This window comes from Bison bison, unplaced genomic scaffold (genome assembly GCF_000754665.1).
Source record: "Bison bison bison isolate TAMUID 2011002044 unplaced genomic scaffold, Bison_UMD1.0 scf7180017864473, whole genome shotgun sequence".
Lineage (NCBI taxonomy): Eukaryota > Metazoa > Chordata > Mammalia > Artiodactyla > Bovidae > Bison > Bison bison.
The window spans coordinates 12,944,637-12,961,744 of NW_011495034.1; the positions used below are offsets into that span (position 1 = coordinate 12,944,637).

Consider the following 17,108-nt stretch of genomic DNA (forward strand, 5'->3'; position numbering starts at 1 on the left):
GATGCTAAAGCTGAAACTCCAGTACTTTGGCCACCTCATGCGAAGAGTTGACTCATTGGAAAAGACTCTGATGCTGGGAGGGATTGAAGGCAGGAGATGAAGGGGACGACAGAGGATGAGATGGCTGGATGGCATCACTGACTTGATGGACGTGAGTCTGAGTGAACTCTGGGAGTTGGTGATGGACAGGGAGGCCTGGCGTGCTGCGATTCATGGGGTCGCAAAGAGTCGGACACGACTGAGCTACTGAACTGAACTGAACTGAACCATTCCCCATTACCATTTCCCCTGTTACTATTGTTTCCCCATCTATTTGCCATGAAGTGAAGGGACCGGATGACATGATCTTGGTCTTAATAATGAGAGTCTTGAAATACTGACCACATGCTCTAGCCTTAGAGCCTTTGTACTGGCTGTTGTGTCTAGAACACTCCCACCCCTGCACACCCTGCCCACCGCCCCACAAAGACCACTGCCCCACAAAGAAAAAGAATCTGCTGTTTAATAAACAACATAGTATCTTTTTAAGGAGAATAATAGTACTTACTCTTCTATTTTTATTCTACTTTAAAATGTGAAACATGGGATAAAAATTAAATAGAGTCAATTAACATGAACATATTAGTAACAGATTATGACTTTGGTTAGAGGGGAACAAGTACAGTGGGTTGGAGATAGAAGTAGGGATATTTGGAAAAAATTTATTAAGCGCCAGAGTATGAGGATGTATGTGTGTTTGTGTGTGTGAGACAAAGAGAATAAAAGAAACAACTGAAAACATAAGGTAAGACCAACACAAACTGACTCACACACTCACAAACAGGCCCACAGAAAACTAAGCAGCACCCCACAGCACTGAGAAAAACAAATGACTCCTAAATGCATAATTCAAAATAAATACAATGTTAGATTTCAAGATTTTGATTTTTCCCTTATAAACTATTTCAAAGCTTTTAAAAATATAAATGTCTTACTACATTTTCCCCCTCAGTTTTTCCTGGGGTCCTTGCTTTGCTAGTGTTAAACACATGCCTTGCTTCCCAAATGGTGCAGTGGAATCTGCCTGCCAATGCAGAAGATGCAAGCGACACGAGTTCCATCCTTGGGTCAGGAAGATCCCCTGTAGTAGGAAACGGCAACCTGCTCCAATATTCTTGCCTGGAAAATTCCATGGACAGAGGAACCTGGCAGCTACAGTCCATGGGGTTGTAAAGAGTCAGACAGGACTAAGCATGCACCCCCTTAAGCACATGCCTAGTGCGCCTGTTGCTGGATCCAGGCCATAGCTTAGAAAACCAGAACACATTTTTACAAGTAATAGCCCCCTGTGATGTTCGTTAGCATACTTCCCTGAAGCTGCAGTTGTTTCTAATACAGATCTCTAATATAGATCTGTTGGTATCTTGTCCCACAGGCAAGGTAAGTTAGTGTAGGAGTCAGCTTGAGGGCTGGAGATTCCAAACCCTTGTTTAAAACTTCTGCCTCTGAACCCTTGGATAGCTTTAATCAGATAAATTACATTTACTTGGACTACTTTTCTTTCTTGTATAATGTACTTAGTTGCCCCCATCTTTGGAAGACTTCTCTGGTAAGTTCCACAGATGATAAAGCTCACTTACCGCAGAGGTATAGACAGGAGTAGGTTCTGCTCCAAGGCCAGATTGGAGAGCTGGGAACACTTCTGCAGGGCTCCAGCTTCAAACAAGCTGACAATGTTGTTGTCCAGAAACAAGTGTTTCAAATCTCGGAGGTCCCGGAAATCCTGCGCGGTAACTTTCCGAATCAGATTATTGCTGATATCCAGCTTTTGTAGCCGGGCTGGTAGTCGGAGGGGCAACGTCTGAAGTTGGTTTTGGGACACCTCAAGGGTGGTTAAATTGGCAAGGAGCTGTGCCCCCTCGATGGAAGAGAGTGAGTTTTCTGACAGGTAAAGGTGGGAAAGATTCTCTAAGTGTTTCATATCTCGAAACCTCACCGCTTTGAGCCGGTTTCTCTCCATTTTTAAAGAGAGCAAAGATTTGGGGAGGTTAATAGGAATTTTAGTCAGAAAGTTACTACTGAAACTGAGAAATTGCAGAGACTGAAGGGAAGTGAAGAAGCTAGCTGGTATGAGATGTAGCTTGTTATTTTCCATGCTCAGATGTTTCAGATGGGGAAGTGCCAGCGGTCCCTCCACATTCTCGATGTTGTTGGCGTCTAACATCAAGCTTTGCAGACTGACAAGGGAGGAGAGCATGCTGGGAGAGATAGAAGAGATCAGATTGTTTTTCAGTTCAAGGATTTTTAATTTCTTCAGTCCTTCAAAATCAGATCCGTGAAGGACATATATTGAATTATCATTTAGTTTTAACACTTCAAGACTGGCTGGGAGAGCACGGGGGACCCGTCTTAACTTATTTTTCCAGAGTTCCAAGGTCTTCAAAGTACTCAGAGTTTTGAAAGTGTCGTTTTCTACTGACTCTGTTCCACTGGCCAGCAGAAGAAAATCTTCTAGAGCTAACATTTGGGTAAAGTTAGAGAGCTATTAAAAAAAAAAAAAAAAGCAGGGATGGGGAAAAGAGGAGAAAAGCAGTAAATTAGGATTATTATTTTTAAAAAGGCATATACGTTTCCATTCAATACTAATGATACTTCAGCTTTTTCCTTAGGATCTATTTTATTTTATTACTGCTGCTGCTGCTGCTAAGTCATTTCAGTCGTGTCCGACTCTGTGCGACCCCACAGATGGCAGCCCACCAGGCTCCGCCGTCTCTGGGATTCTTCATGTTGTTGTATAGCAAAACCAATACAATATTGTAAAGCAACTTCTCTCAAATTAAAAAAAATTTTAAGTAATGAAACTTTTTTTTAATTTGAGGGAAGTTGCTTTACAACATTGTATTGGTTTTGCTATACAACAACATGAATCAGTCATAATTATATACATATATGTTCCAGTACTTTGGCCACCTCATGCGAAGAGTTGACTCATTGGAAAAGACTCTGATGCTGGGAGGGATTGGGGGCAGGAGGAGAAGGGGACGCAGAGGATGAGATGGCTGGATGGCATCACTGACTTGATGGACGTGAGTCTGAGTGAACTCCGGGAGTTGGTGATAGACAGGGAGGCCTGGCGTGCTGCGATTCTTGGGATCGCAAAGAGTTGGACACGACTGAGCGACTGATCTGATCTGATATATACCCCTTCCCTCTTGAACCTCCCTCCCCACCCCATTCCCTCCCTCAAGGTCATCACAGAGCACAGGCTGGGCTCCATGTGGTTTTAAATTATCTCTTGGAAAAGGATAGAAACTCAGGTCCTGACCATTTTTATTCACACCTGCTAGAGGGACGGGGGAGCCTGGTGGGCTGCCATCTATGGGGTCGCACAGAGTCGGACACAACTGAAGCGACTTAGCAGCAGCAGCAGTGTAAGAGGTCTAAAATATTTTAAGCACTTTCATATACTATTGATAGACATAAAATTGGCCAACTTTTGCTGTGTATTCTTTGACCCAGCAAGTTTACTTCTAGGTAGAAGTGCTTACAAATTGCACAATGATGTGTGCGACAGGATGTTCTTTGTTGCATCATCTTGTAACAGCCAAAAAGGAAACAATCTGGAAATTTCACCAAGCTGTTAACTAGAGTTGCTAACTCTTAGAAGGTAAGGTTATAGGGAATTTTCATTATCTATCTATATTTCACATTGTCTAGATGTGTTAAAATTATTAAATTACATTTAAACAATTTTAAGCATTAAAAGTAAAAAAAATTTAATGTCCTAGATACTGCTATCAGTTGGATGGGCCTATTAGAAAGACATTTTCAAGTATATTATAGTTTGGAAAACTAGTCTCCTTGTTCCCACTCCCCAATTTTTGTTTCATTGATGAAAAAGATTCATGAAGAAACAAATAGGATACACGTGTCTCCATGTCTGTAGAGCAAGGAGTCCATTCATGCATATACCCCAGACCTAATGCAATTCCTCTCCTCGATTTTAGGAATCTGATACACTTTCTCCATGGTTTGCAAGTTTAAGCACCCCTATCTTTCCACATACCCTCCAAACTCCTAGCTTGACATCTACCTCCTTTTTAGGATGGTGTAATTTTTGGTATTTGTTTCTCGAGTAAAATCATGTTTAGGTAAATGAAGAATTGTTCCAGATTTTCCTCAGCTTAATAAATCTTCACAAAATTTTCAACCTGATTTAGAATTCAGTTAAGCTGGAATTTTCAATGCACAATTTTATGTCTTACTGTCTACAGCTTCTAAATGTTGATTTAATTGTGCAGTTGAACCCTTTTGTAATACCAGTATACGGTTAATACCTTCAAAGTGGGTTAATTCTGCAGCACATATTTGTTATATGTGATTATACTATAGGAGGACCTGTGATGTGAATTATGGTATATTTTAAAGCATCTCCTAAAATGGTACACTAGTTGAAGAATCTCGTGTTAAAAATTCAATAAACAAATATTTTTAATCATAAAATTTTTGGCAGCTGCCTTGGCTTATATATTGCTGCTAACGTTTGATATTTTCTTAATGATTAATCAGATGCATTAATTAGTCATAGTCCCAAGAATAGTACTTTTTGTTTTTGAATTTGTTGAGCATCTACAAGTTCCATGTGCTTTTTTACATGTCATTATTAGTTCTCTTCATAACCCTGCAAGTTTGAATTTCAACGGGGTTTACAGAACTCCAAAGCCCTTTCTTCCTCAACTCATCATTTTCTAATACATTGTCTGCTGCCTGTGGTCTATAATTAATGTTTTTCAAATGAGACACAAGATCTGGACACAGATCATATTTTTAGAAAAGCAGAAATTTTAGAGATTATATAGTACAAATCTTCCATATAAGGGAAGGTTTAAGCTGGAATCAAGATTGCCAGGAGAAATATCAATAACCTAAGATATGCAGATGACACCACACTTAAGGCAGAAAGTGAAGAAGAACTAAAGAGCCTCTTGATGAAAGTGAAAGAGGAGAGTGAAAAAGTTAGCTTAAAGCTCAACATTCAGAAAACAAGATCATGGCATCCAGTCCCATCACTTCATGGCAAATAGATGGGGAAACAATGGAAACAGTGACGGGTTTTATTTTCTTGGGCTCCAAAATCACTGCAGAAGGTGACTGCAGCCATGAAATTAAAAGACACTTGCTCCTTGGAAGGAAAGTTATGACCAACCTAGATAGCATATTAAAAAGTAGAGACATTACTTTACCAAAAAGGTCCATCTAGTCAAAGCTATGGTTTTTCCAGTGGTCATGTATGGATGTAAGAGTTAGACTATAAAGAAAGCTGAATGCTGAAGAATTGATGCTTTTGAAGTGTGGTGTTGGAGAAGACTCTTGAGATTCCCTTGGACTGCAAGAGGAACAAACCAGTCAATCCTAAAGAAAATCAGTCCTATATATTCATTGGAAGGACTGATGCTGAAGCTGAAACTCCAATACTTTGGCCACCTGATGTGAAGAATTGACTCATTGGAAAAGACCCTGATGCTGAGAAAGATTGAAGGTGAAAGGAGAAGGGGACGACAGAGGATGAGATGGTCATGAGTTTGGGCAAGCTCCGGGAGTTGGTGGACAGGGAAGCTTGGTGTGCTGCAGTCCATGGGGTTGCAAAGATTTGGACATGACTGAGTGACTGAACTGAACTGAACTGAAGCAATGAGGCCAAAAAATAAAAATAAAATAAATGACCTGTCCAAGATGCAGGGTGTTTAATCTATTCTTCATTCTAAATTGCCTTTTTCTAGGCTTTCTTTCATATTAAGTCATAAATGACTCTACACATTGATTTGCACCTCTGGGACTGTTGATGTCCCGAAAAAAAGACCTTGATGTTGCAAATGCCTCCACTTCTATCTGCCTGACGACAAACCCTAAAAAGACAGCTGACTATGCAGCCAGTCTCAGAGATGACATGAATCTGAATGGACAGTTTCTCTGAGGACAAAGTGTGGTGTGGGAGCTTCAATTTGTCTCCATTTTTATATATAAAGTATATAGACTAGCCTACATAGTAAATACCAGTCATATTCTTAACTAAATCCAGGGAATAGTCGTTTTATGTTATTAAGCATAGAGAACCTTTTCCCTTTATCAGGTGAATGCAGATTACTTTTGCCAAAGCCAAAACAACACCCAGTTGTGGATGTGACTGGTGATGGAAATAAAGTCCAATGATGTAAAGAGCAATATTGCATAGGAACCTGGAATGTTAGGTCCATGAATCAAGGCAAATTGGAAGTGGTCAAACAGGAGACGGCAAGAATGAGCATTAACATTTTAGGAATCAGCGAACTAAAATGGACTGGAATGGGTGAATTTAACTCAGATGACCATTATATCTACTACTATGGGCAAGAATCCCTTAGAATAAATGGAGTAGCCATCATAGTGAACAAGAGTCCAAAATGCAGTACTTGGATACAATCTCAAAAGTGACAAAATGATCTCTGTTTGTTTCCAAGGTAAATCATTCAAAATCACAGTAATCCATCTATGCCCTGACCAGTAATGCTGAAGAAGCTGAAGTTGAACAGTTCTATGAAGACCGATAAGACCTTCTAGAGCTAACACAAAAAACATGTCCTCTTCATTATAGGGGAATGGAATGCAAAAGTAGGAAGTCAAGAACTACCTAGAGTAACAGGAAAATTTGGCCTTGGAGTACAAAACGATGCAGGTCAAAGGCTGACAGAGTATAGTAAACACCTTCTTCCAACAACACAAGACTCTACATATGGACATCACCAGATGGTCAATACCTAAATCAGATTGGTTATATTCTTTGCAGCCAAAGATGGAGAAGCTCTATACAGTCAGCAAAATCAAGACAGAGAGCTGACTGTGGCTCAGAATTTATTGCCAAATTCAGACTTAAATTGAAGCAAGTAGGGAAAACCACTAGACCATTCAGGTATGACCTAAATCAAACCCCTTACAATTATAAAGTGTAAGTGACAAACAGATTCAACATATTAGATCTGATAGACAGAGTGCCTGAAGAACTGTGGATGGAGGTTCATGACAGGAGGCAGTGATCAAGACCATCCCCAAGAAAAAGAAATGCAAAAGGCAAAATGGTTGTCTGAGGAGGCCTTAAGTATCTGAGAAAAGAAAAGAAGCAAAAGGCAAAGGAGTAAAGGAAAGATATACCCATTTGAATGCAGAGTTCCAAAGAATAGCAAGGAGGGATAAGAAAGCCTTCCTCGGTGATCAATGTAAAGAAATAGAGGAAAAAATAGAATGGGAAAGAGTAGAGATCTCTTCAAGAAAATTAGAGATACCAAGGGAACATTTCATGCAAAGCTGAGCACATTAAAGGACAGAAATGGTATGGACCTAACAGAAGCAGAAGATATTAAGAAGAGGTGGCAAGAATACACAGAAGAAATGTACAAAAAAAGATCTTCATGACCCAGATAACAATGGTGTGATCACTCACCTAGAGCCAGACATCCTAGAATGTGAAGTCAAGTGGGCCTTAGGAAGCATCACTTCAAACAAAGCTAGTGGAGGTGATGGAATTCCAGTTGTGCTATTTCAAATCCTAAAAGATAATGCTGTGAAAGTGCCACACTCAATACTCCAGCAAATGTGGAAAACTCAGCAGTGGCCACAGGACTGGAAAGGTCAGGTTTCATTCCAATCCCAAAGAAAGGCAATGCCAAAGAATGCTCAGACTACTGCACAATTGCACTCATCTCACACTCTAGCAAAGTAATGCTCAAAATTCTCCAAGCCAGGTTTCAACAGTACATAAACTGTGAACTTCCAGATGTTCAAGCTGGATTTAGAAAAGGCAGAGGAACCAGAGATCAAATTGCCAACATCCATTGGAAGATCGAAAAAGCAAGAGAGTTCCAGAAATACGTCTACTTCTGATTTTTGACTATGACAAAGCCTCTGTTGTGGATCACAACAAACTGTGGAAAATTCTTCAAGAGATATGAATACCAGACCACCTGACCTGCCTCCTGAGTAATTTGTATGCAGGTCAAGAAGCAACAATTAGAATTGGACATGGAACAACAGACTGGTTCCAAATTGGGAAAGGAGTACATTAAGGCTGTATATTGTCACCCTGCTTATTTAACTTCTGTGCAGAGTACATCATGTAAAATGTCGGGCTGGATGAAGCACAAGCTGGAATCAAGATTGCTGGGAGAAATATCAATAACTTCAGATATGCAGATGACACCACCCTTATGGCAGAAAGTGAAGAAGAACTCAAGAGCTGCTTGGTGAAAGTGAAAGAGAAGAGTGAAAAAGTAGGCTTAAAACTCAACATTCAGAAAACGAAGATCATGGCTTCTGGTCCCATCATTTCATGGCAAATAGATGGGGAAATAATGGAAACAGTGAGAGACTATTTTGGGGGGCTCCACAATCACTGCAGATGGTGATTGCAGCCATGAAATTAAAAGAAGCTTGCTCCTTGGAAGAAAAGCTATGACCAACTTAGCATATTAAAGAGCAGAGACATTACTTTACCAACAAAGGTCCGTCTAGTCAAAGCTATGGTTTTTCCGGTGGTCATGTATGGATGTGAAAGTTGGACTATAAAGAAAACTGAATACCGAAGAATTGTTGCTTTTGAACTGTGGTGTTGGAGAAGACTCTTGAGAGTCCCTTGCACAGCAAGGAGATCCAACAAGTCAATCCTAAAGGAAATCAGTCCTGAATATTCATTGGAAGGGCTGATGCTGAAGCTGAAACTCCAATACTTTGGCCACCTGATGCGAAGAACTGACTCCTTTAAAAAGACCCTGATGCTGGGAAAGATTGAGGGCAGGAGGAGAAGGGGATGACAGAGGATGAGATGGTTGGATGGCCTCACCGATGCAATGGACGTGAGTTTGAGCAAGCTCCGGGAGTTGGTGATGGACAGGGAGGCTCGGCGTGCTACAATCCCGCGGTCACAAAGAGTGGAACACGACTGAGCGACTGAACTGAACTGATTATTAGTTAAAATGGCCTACCATTTTCTAAATATTTACTATGCTTATCTTTTGTCTTTTAATTGAAGGATACTTACTTTATACTTTTGTGTTGGTTTCTGCTGTACAACAACTGAAACAGCCTAAGTATACTTACGTCTCCTCCTCCTTGAACCTCCCTCCCACCCCGCCCGTGTAGGTCGTCACAGAGCAGCGGGCTGAGCTCCCTGTGTCATCCAGCCACTCCCCACTAGCATCTGCTTTGCATCTGGTAGTGCATATGTGTCAGTGCCACTCTCTCACGCTGTCCCACCCTCTCTCTTCCCCTGCTGTGTCCACAAGTCCTCTCTCTACGTCTGCTCTCTGTTCCTGCCCTCAGATAAGTTCATCGGTACCATTTTGCTAGGTTCTGTATATATGTGTTCATATACAGTACTTGTTTTCTCTTTCTGACTTGCTTCACTCTGTATAACAGCCACTAGGTTCATCCATGTCACTGGAACTGGCACATACAACGCTTATGTTTACAAAGCTCTGTGTGTAAACATGATTATTCCCTTTTCACTGAGGGAAACTAAAGCTCAAGAAGGCAGAACAATTTGTCCAAGTATTTCTTGCTAGGAAGTGGAAAGATTGGGCTTCCAATCCAGGTTTATTACCCTAACATATATTTTAAAAAATTAATCTATTTATTTTAATTGGAGGCTAATTACTTTACAATATTGTGGTGGTCTTCGCCATACATCGACATGAATCAGCCATGGGTGTATATGTGTCCCCCCATCTTGAAAATCCCACCTCCCTCCCCACCCCATCTCTCTGGGTTGTCCCAGAGCACTGGCTTTGAGTGCCCTGCTTCATACATCGAACTTGCGCTGGTCATCTATTTAACATATGGTAATACACATGTTTCAATGCTATTCTCTCAAATCATCCTACCCTCACCTTTTCCCACAGAGTTCAAAAGTCTGTCCTTTACATCTGTGTGTTTTTTGATGTCTCTCATGTAGGGTTTTCGTTACCATCTTCTTTGTAAATTCCATAATGTGTGTCAATAGACAATATTTGTCTTTCCCTTTCTGACTTATTTCACTCTGTATAACAGGCTCCAGTTTCATCCACCTCATTAGAACTGATTCAAATGTGTTCTTTTTTATAGCTGAGTAATATTCCATTGTGTACATGTACCACAACTTCCTTATCCATTCGTCTGCCAACAGACATCTAGGTTGATTCCATGTCCTGGCTATTGTAAACAGTGCTGCGATGAACATTGGAGTACATGTGTCTCTTTCACTTCTGGTTTCCTAGGTGTGTACACCCAGCAGTGGGATTGCTGGGTCATAAGGCAGTTCTATTTCCAGTTTTTTTAAGGAATCTCCATACTGTTCTCCATAGTAGCTGTACTAGTTTGCATTCCCACCAACAGTGTAAGAGGGTTCCCTTTTTTCCACACTCTCTCCAGCATTCATTGTTTGTAGACTTTTGGATCGCAGCCATTCTGACCGGTGTGAGATGGGACCTCATTGTGGTTTTGATTTGCATTTCTCTGATAATGAGTGATGTTGAGCATCTTTTCATGTGTTTGTTAGCCATCTGTATGTCTTCTTTGGAGAAATGTTAACACACATATATTTTTAATTTTACTGTTTATAACATGAATTTAGCTGAAGTGTATAGAGTTCTGGTGCCACAATGAGAAAGACACCCATTGATTTTCAACTTATCAGTTGAGTTTGCAGAGCTGACAAAGGCAAAAAAAATCTGCCAGACTTGTTTTTTCCATTTCCGTGGGCTGAGCAGGGTTGTGCTCAAGAGATGTGGAAAGAGATGCTTTTGCCCTGGAGCTAACCTTGGGACTGTTGGCCATTTGTCAACATTGGTTAAAAAGCAAGGCAAGTGTGGTTTGGTGTTAACAATTAGGCTTGGGGGAAAAAAAGAAAAACAGGCTTAGAAAGCTTAGCTAAGTAAAATTCCTGCCATCACAGTTTTACAGTTTGGTGAACCTAATACTTATGGAGATAAAAGTTACCATATAATATGAAAAGTTAAAGAAAAAAAAAGCAAGCCAAGTAAAATGAAACAGAGCAGAGGGGCCAATTCTGCTGGTCTCTCCATGAAAAGGCTTTGTTTCAGTTTTCAGTTCTGGGAAGCTCCCCCTCCAAGCACTAGAGGGTCACAGGACTTCCTTAGGCTCTGTTTAGGTCAAATGCACACAGGAATCCGACACGTTCACAGTGACTGCCTCAGACATATGTGAACCAAGCCAGCAAGGCGTTTTCTAAACTATGTTGGAATTTTTCCTGATCATCGAAGCAACATTTGTTTTCTGTAAAAAATTTAAAAATTCTGGAAAGTATGGAGAGAATATAAAAAGAATTCATAACCTCTCCCTTGTTGATAAACTATATAGTTCTTTTTAAAAAATATGTATTTATTTATTTGACTGCAGTACATCTTAATTGGGGGCTTCCCAAATGGGATAGTGGTAAAGAATCTGCTTGCCAATGCAGGAGACCCAAGAGATGTAGGTTCATTCCCTGGGTGGGGAAGATCCCCTGGAGGAGGAAATGGCAACCCACTCCAATATTCTTGCCTGGAAAATTCCATGGACAGAAGAGCCTGGCAGGCTACAGGCCATGGGGTCGCAAATAGCCAGACACAACTGGGGGGCGGCACTGAGACTGCAGTTGCGGCACCAGGTATCTAGTTCCCTCACCAGGAATCAAACCCAGGACCCCTGCATTGAGAGCACAGAGTCTTACCCGCTGGGCCATCAGGGAAGTCCCTATACATTTCTTACACAAGAAGAATCTGAAGTACCTTCTTCTCTTCCACAAAAGATATATGTAAATAATTATTTTCATTGACTGCCACCAGAAAGACATTTCTGTATGCATGCTAAGTTGCTTCAGTCATGTCCAACTCTTTGCAACCTTATGGACTGTAACCTGCCAGGCTCCTCTGTCTACAGAATTCTCCAGGAAAGAATGCTGGAGTGGGTTGCCATGCCCTCCTCCAGGGATCTTCTCATCCGAGGAACTGAACCTGCATTTCCTGTGGCTCTTACATTGCAGGCAAGTTCTTTACCACTGAGTCACTGGAGAACCCCAAAGACATTTCTATTTGTTCTTTATATGTTAGAGCTAAACCTGCAAAACTCTTAGAAGAAAATACAGGCATGCATTGTCGTGACCTTGGGTTTGGTAAAAGTTATCTTGGGTATGACACCAGATATGATCCTCTCCAGCAGCACCAGCTGTCCAGGTATAGGCGAAACAAAGGAAAGTGATCACGTTAAACAGAGACTGAGGCTTTGCTGAGTAAGCGTTGAGATAATTGGTAAAGAACCTGCCTGCAATGCAAGAGCCACAGGAGATGCAGTTTCAATTCCTGGGATAGGAAGATCCCTGGACGAGGGAATGGCAGCCCATTCCAGTATTCTTGCCTGGAGAATTCTGTGGACAGAGGATCCTGGTGGGTTACAGTCCATAGGGTCACAATTGTGGGATGCAAAAGGGGAAGGGGTAGGGAAAGAAGATAAATAAGAAATGGACTGATATCTGAGAGAATGTGGGTAGATCTAGGATTAGAAGTCTCCATGAGGTAGAATGATAAGCGCAGCATGTGGCAGCTGAATAGAAAGGAGATAATGACAAGAGAGCGCATATGGGAATTCAAGATTTTTGACTAGAAAAATTTCAGGTATAAAGAGGATTATGATATAAACAAGAGAGTAGACAGCTGTGGAGAACTGCAAATGTAGATAGATAATTTTTGTGAGTTCAAGGAAGTGTGGGACTAGGATATTGAACGCTAAAGGCACCCCAAAAGATGCAGAACTTAGGATAGAGAGGAAGACTAGGAGACTTAGGATGAAAGAGACAGGGGCACAGTATAAAACTCACAGAGGAACAAACAGAGTGTTATTGTCTGATGATGTGCACCTCAAAGAAGTAGGGATTTTTACAGATAAAAGGATGAATAAAACCCTCTTTTCTTGAGGGCAGAAACTGAATTTTTAATACTTTTTAAATCTTTTTGACTGTACTGTGTGGCTTGTAGGATCTTTGTTGCCCAACCAGGGATTAAACCTGAGCCACATCAGTTGAGAGCCTAGAATCCTAACCACTAGGCCAGTAAGAAACTCCTGGAACTGAATTTTTCATCTTTTATCTCCAGTCTCAACCACAGCATTCACAGACCCAAAGACAACTGAATCATATGAACAAGTAATAGACACATTTAAAACTGTGGTATATATACACATATATATGTATATATAAACATGCTATGCATACATGTATACGTTATGTATGTGTATATATGTACGTGTATGTGTGTGTGTGTGTGTATATATATAGTTTATATTGTTATTAATCTGTAGATCCATTTTAAGTCTTTTTGTTTAAAATACAGGCACCCAATTCTATAATTCAAACCAGATAAACAGAATAACATTGCATTCACTAAATGCAAGTAAAATATGGTCATTTAAAGCCTGAAGGATTTTTAAAAGGGAAAAGAAAAGTATTATTGCTCAGAACTTTCTACTTCCTTCACCAGTCCTTTCTTTCTTCAACTTTTCTGCTGCGAACAGTCCTTTCTAGAGATAATTAACTAGGTTAAAGTCAGGGAAGTGGCAATATTGCTATTCAATGAACCTAAACCAATCAATATTGCTGTTCAGTGAACCTAAACCAGTGACAAATGAACTCAGTCAGTAAGTGAGTTTGATGAGAGACATAATTTCATTTTACTGACTGCAGAGCAGCAGTGGGGGATCATTACCAGGCTTCATTGACACTCCACCTCTCAGTATCTCAAGTCCTCAGGACAAATATTTAAGCATTTTGCCCTTTAACCAGGTGTCTTGCTTGAATTCTGAGACCTGACAGGCATTAGGCACTACTGGATTAGAAGAGGAAAGTAAACAGATGACGACTAGGCAGTGGTGCTTATTGAACCTCGAAATAAATACCATGCCACATATTTCAAACTCCCAGGGTTTGTGTGCACCTACATTAAAATTTCTTGACCAAATAAAACAAGGGGACAGGGAGGTGTCTCTGTTTGAAGGAAAAGTACATTCCCTTGCTGAGTCTCTGCATCTGGATCATACACAGGTATTTCCTTATCTTAAGGTTTGGATTGATGAGGGGGAAGCAGTGACCAGAGAGTCATAGAATTTTCCATTTAGAAAATTCCTGGGATCCCCAATCTAATCCAGCCTTCTCATGTCATAAAAGTAACAAATAAGGTCCAGAGATTTTTTTTTTTTTAACTGCTTGCCTAAGGTAATTCTATCGCTAGTGAGAAAACTAAAATGAGAACTCTAGTCTCTTGATACCTTTCAAAATACCAAAGGTCAAAAACAAGTTTCTTCATGTTATACAAGTCAGACAGATTTATAGCACTCTTTTCAAGTGCCCTCTGAATAGGAAAGCATGAAAATAAACGCCATAATTAAAAGCACATAGATCAACTAAAAATAAATAAATTAAAAAATAAAAGCACATAGAATGAGAATTTCAGTAATGTGGCAAAACAAAAACGTGTATTTCTTCTGTATAAGTTTCCATAAAGATATTAATGCCTGGCTGGTTTGTAGGGTTTGTATGAATAATTCTCACATGCTGTGTTTATCTTGATAGCCTTATAATGTTATAAGTATCATCTGCCTTCTATGGCATAAACAAAAGTATGTTTTTTCGCCCAAATTCTTTTTAAAATGGGGACACGAAGAAGCCAATGCTCTCAAACTCTTTTTGTTAAGAATCATTACTCTACTTTAACTCTGCAACAACATAATTAAAATTTTAAAAAACTAAAACAAAATATTATTTTATTATTGGGGGGGCTCCTTAACTAAAATGAAATATCCAGAGGCACATACCCATCTCACTACACAGAGCAAACGGGTAGCTAGTACAGCAACACAATTTCATAATCATCGCTTTTAAGTTTTGATTATTTACATTAAGTTTAACAACCCCACAGTCACCCCTTCACCCTGTCTCACAAAATAAAGTTGCAGGAGAATGAGTGATTACCTGAAGGTGTTGAATTTTGCTATGGCTGATGTAGAGCTTCTTGGTGGTGGAAGGAATGCCCGATGGCACCTCCGTTAGCCTGTAGCATTGCACCGACTGCTCTGAGTCACAGCTGCATCGTCCAGGACAGTGAGGATCGAGACCATAGCAGAGAGAGAGCAGAGCAAGGAAAGCGTAGAGCAGACACATCTCCCAAAACAGGGCCTCTCACGTAGCAGGCGAGTGTTCAGGCGATGCCTCACTTTTTATACCGTGAAATCTGATCATAGAACCTTATGAATGTGTACTCTGTCAATGTAAGAAGACAGGAGAGAAAAAATTCCCAATTTGCCTGGGTTAAAATGTTAGCAACTATTACAAAGAGGAAGGCACTTAAACATTGATAAGCTGCCTTAATATTTGTAGGTGAGCAAAACCCTATGTTATTTATGGCTTGAAAGGCTAATCTGCAAACACCTCTATTATCTGTAGTTTCCTTGTTTTGTTAAATGTGACACTCGGGAATTAGGGGGAAAAGACAAAGAGCTGTTTTATAGTGGGCTATAAAACCATTGAATTTTCTGTGACCCTGTATTAAAACCATTTTTGTGGGATTGCAATGGGCAGGTGTTTTCTCCTCACATTAACCAGTATGGGAAAATAGACAGGTTTTCTATTTATTATTGTTGTTTTAGTATTTTATTGCTAGTGAAACAATGGGGGTACAATGGAGAGATGTTTAGAGCCACAGGTAACTTATTTGATTCATCTGTCACTTGATCACCCTCATATCACATATAGAAAATATTTTTGTTGTTCAAAAATGTTACTGACTCGGATGAAAATATAACATCACACTAGGTCTATTATCTTTGTTTGTTTGTAATAATGGAAGAAAAGTTCTTTCGTTTTCAGAGGAACTTGGTCGTGAATTCCTACCAGTGAGGGAAAGCTTCCTATGTCCTGGGGGCCCCACAGTTGTGACTTCGTGTCTTGCTGTGTTTATCCCTGCTGAAGGAATTTGAAAGTGTTTTAAGCAAAAGATTATATAGAGAAACTCTTTCCCCCAAAATTGAAGACCTAAATTTCCCCATGTGGCTTCAGCAGATTGCTCTTAGAAACTCTTCCTAATATTGAAAATCTTCTCTGATCGCCTCTTCAACCTTACTTTGCTACAATTGTCACTTCGAAGGCAAAAGTTTCTTGGCTGTAATAATCAATTCATTCTATTTCCAAAGGATTTTGTGTGCTTTTCCCAAAAGACTTTTTCTTCTCCTCTTTTCTAATTGTTTTTCCTCTGTTTTCTTTTACTATCAGAGACAGGAAGTGATAAGAGATTTCTGTCAATATTCTGATTTTCAAGAAGCTTTATTATTTATTTCTCTTGTCCAGTAATAGAATTTTTAGAATAGAATAGAATTTTTTTTTAATTTTTAGAATTTTCGAATAGCAAAGCAATGCTCAGTAAAAGAAAATTTGGAAAAAGAAGCAAGGAGGAGGAAAAAAGAAACTTTAGTCCTATCTCCAAAACAAACCTTTTTTCCATTTTTTTTTTTCTCTGCCTAGGCTTTGAAATGGCAAAAAGAGGGTCTTAATAAATGACAGTTGTGGGAATTCCTTGGCAGTCCAGTGGTTAGAACTCTGTGATTCCACTGCAGGGGGCACGGGTTCCACCACTGGTTGGGGAACTAAAATTCCAAAAGCTGCGTGTGGCCAAAGAAAAGAAATAATTATATCTCTTTAGGTTATTAGTTGCAAGTAATGGAAACAAATTCTGACCAATTTAAGAAGAAAAGGAATTATTGAAAGGAAGTTGTGTAGCACACAGAACTGTAGGAAAACCTGGAGAACCAGATTTTAAAGTGGACAAGAATAAAGGAAGGCTACATACCCAGAGGGCTTCCCAGGTAGTATTAGTGGTAAAGAACCCGCCTGCCAAAGCAGGAGATGCAAGAGACCCAAGTTCAATCCCTGGAATCCTGGATCAGGAAGATCCCTTGGAGGAGGGCATGGCACTGGGTCGCAAAAGTCAGATACAACTGAAACGACTTCGCATGCATGCATATATTCAGCCAGAATCACACACTTCAGTGTGGTGTCCACACAACATAGATGCCCTTGCTTCCAC

The 17,108-nt window shown here is 40.1% G+C and overlaps 1 protein-coding gene across 1 annotated transcript in view; it reads right to left on the reverse strand.

Moving 5' to 3' along the window:
• The window catches only part of LOC105004254 (leucine-rich repeat transmembrane protein FLRT1-like), a 23,473-nt gene extending 8,218 nt beyond the window's left edge, over positions 1-15,255 (reverse strand). Inside the window, exons 1-2 of the mRNA XM_010861807.1 lie at positions 15,002-15,255; positions 1,620-2,521 (exon numbers count right to left, since the gene is read on the reverse strand). Of these exons, the coding sequence (XP_010860109.1) occupies positions 1,620-2,521; positions 15,002-15,190 (1,091 nt within the window). The 5' untranslated portion in view covers positions 15,191-15,255. The remainder of the gene's footprint in view (positions 1-1,619; positions 2,522-15,001) is intronic.
• Between the last annotated feature and the right edge of the window lie 1,853 nt (positions 15,256-17,108).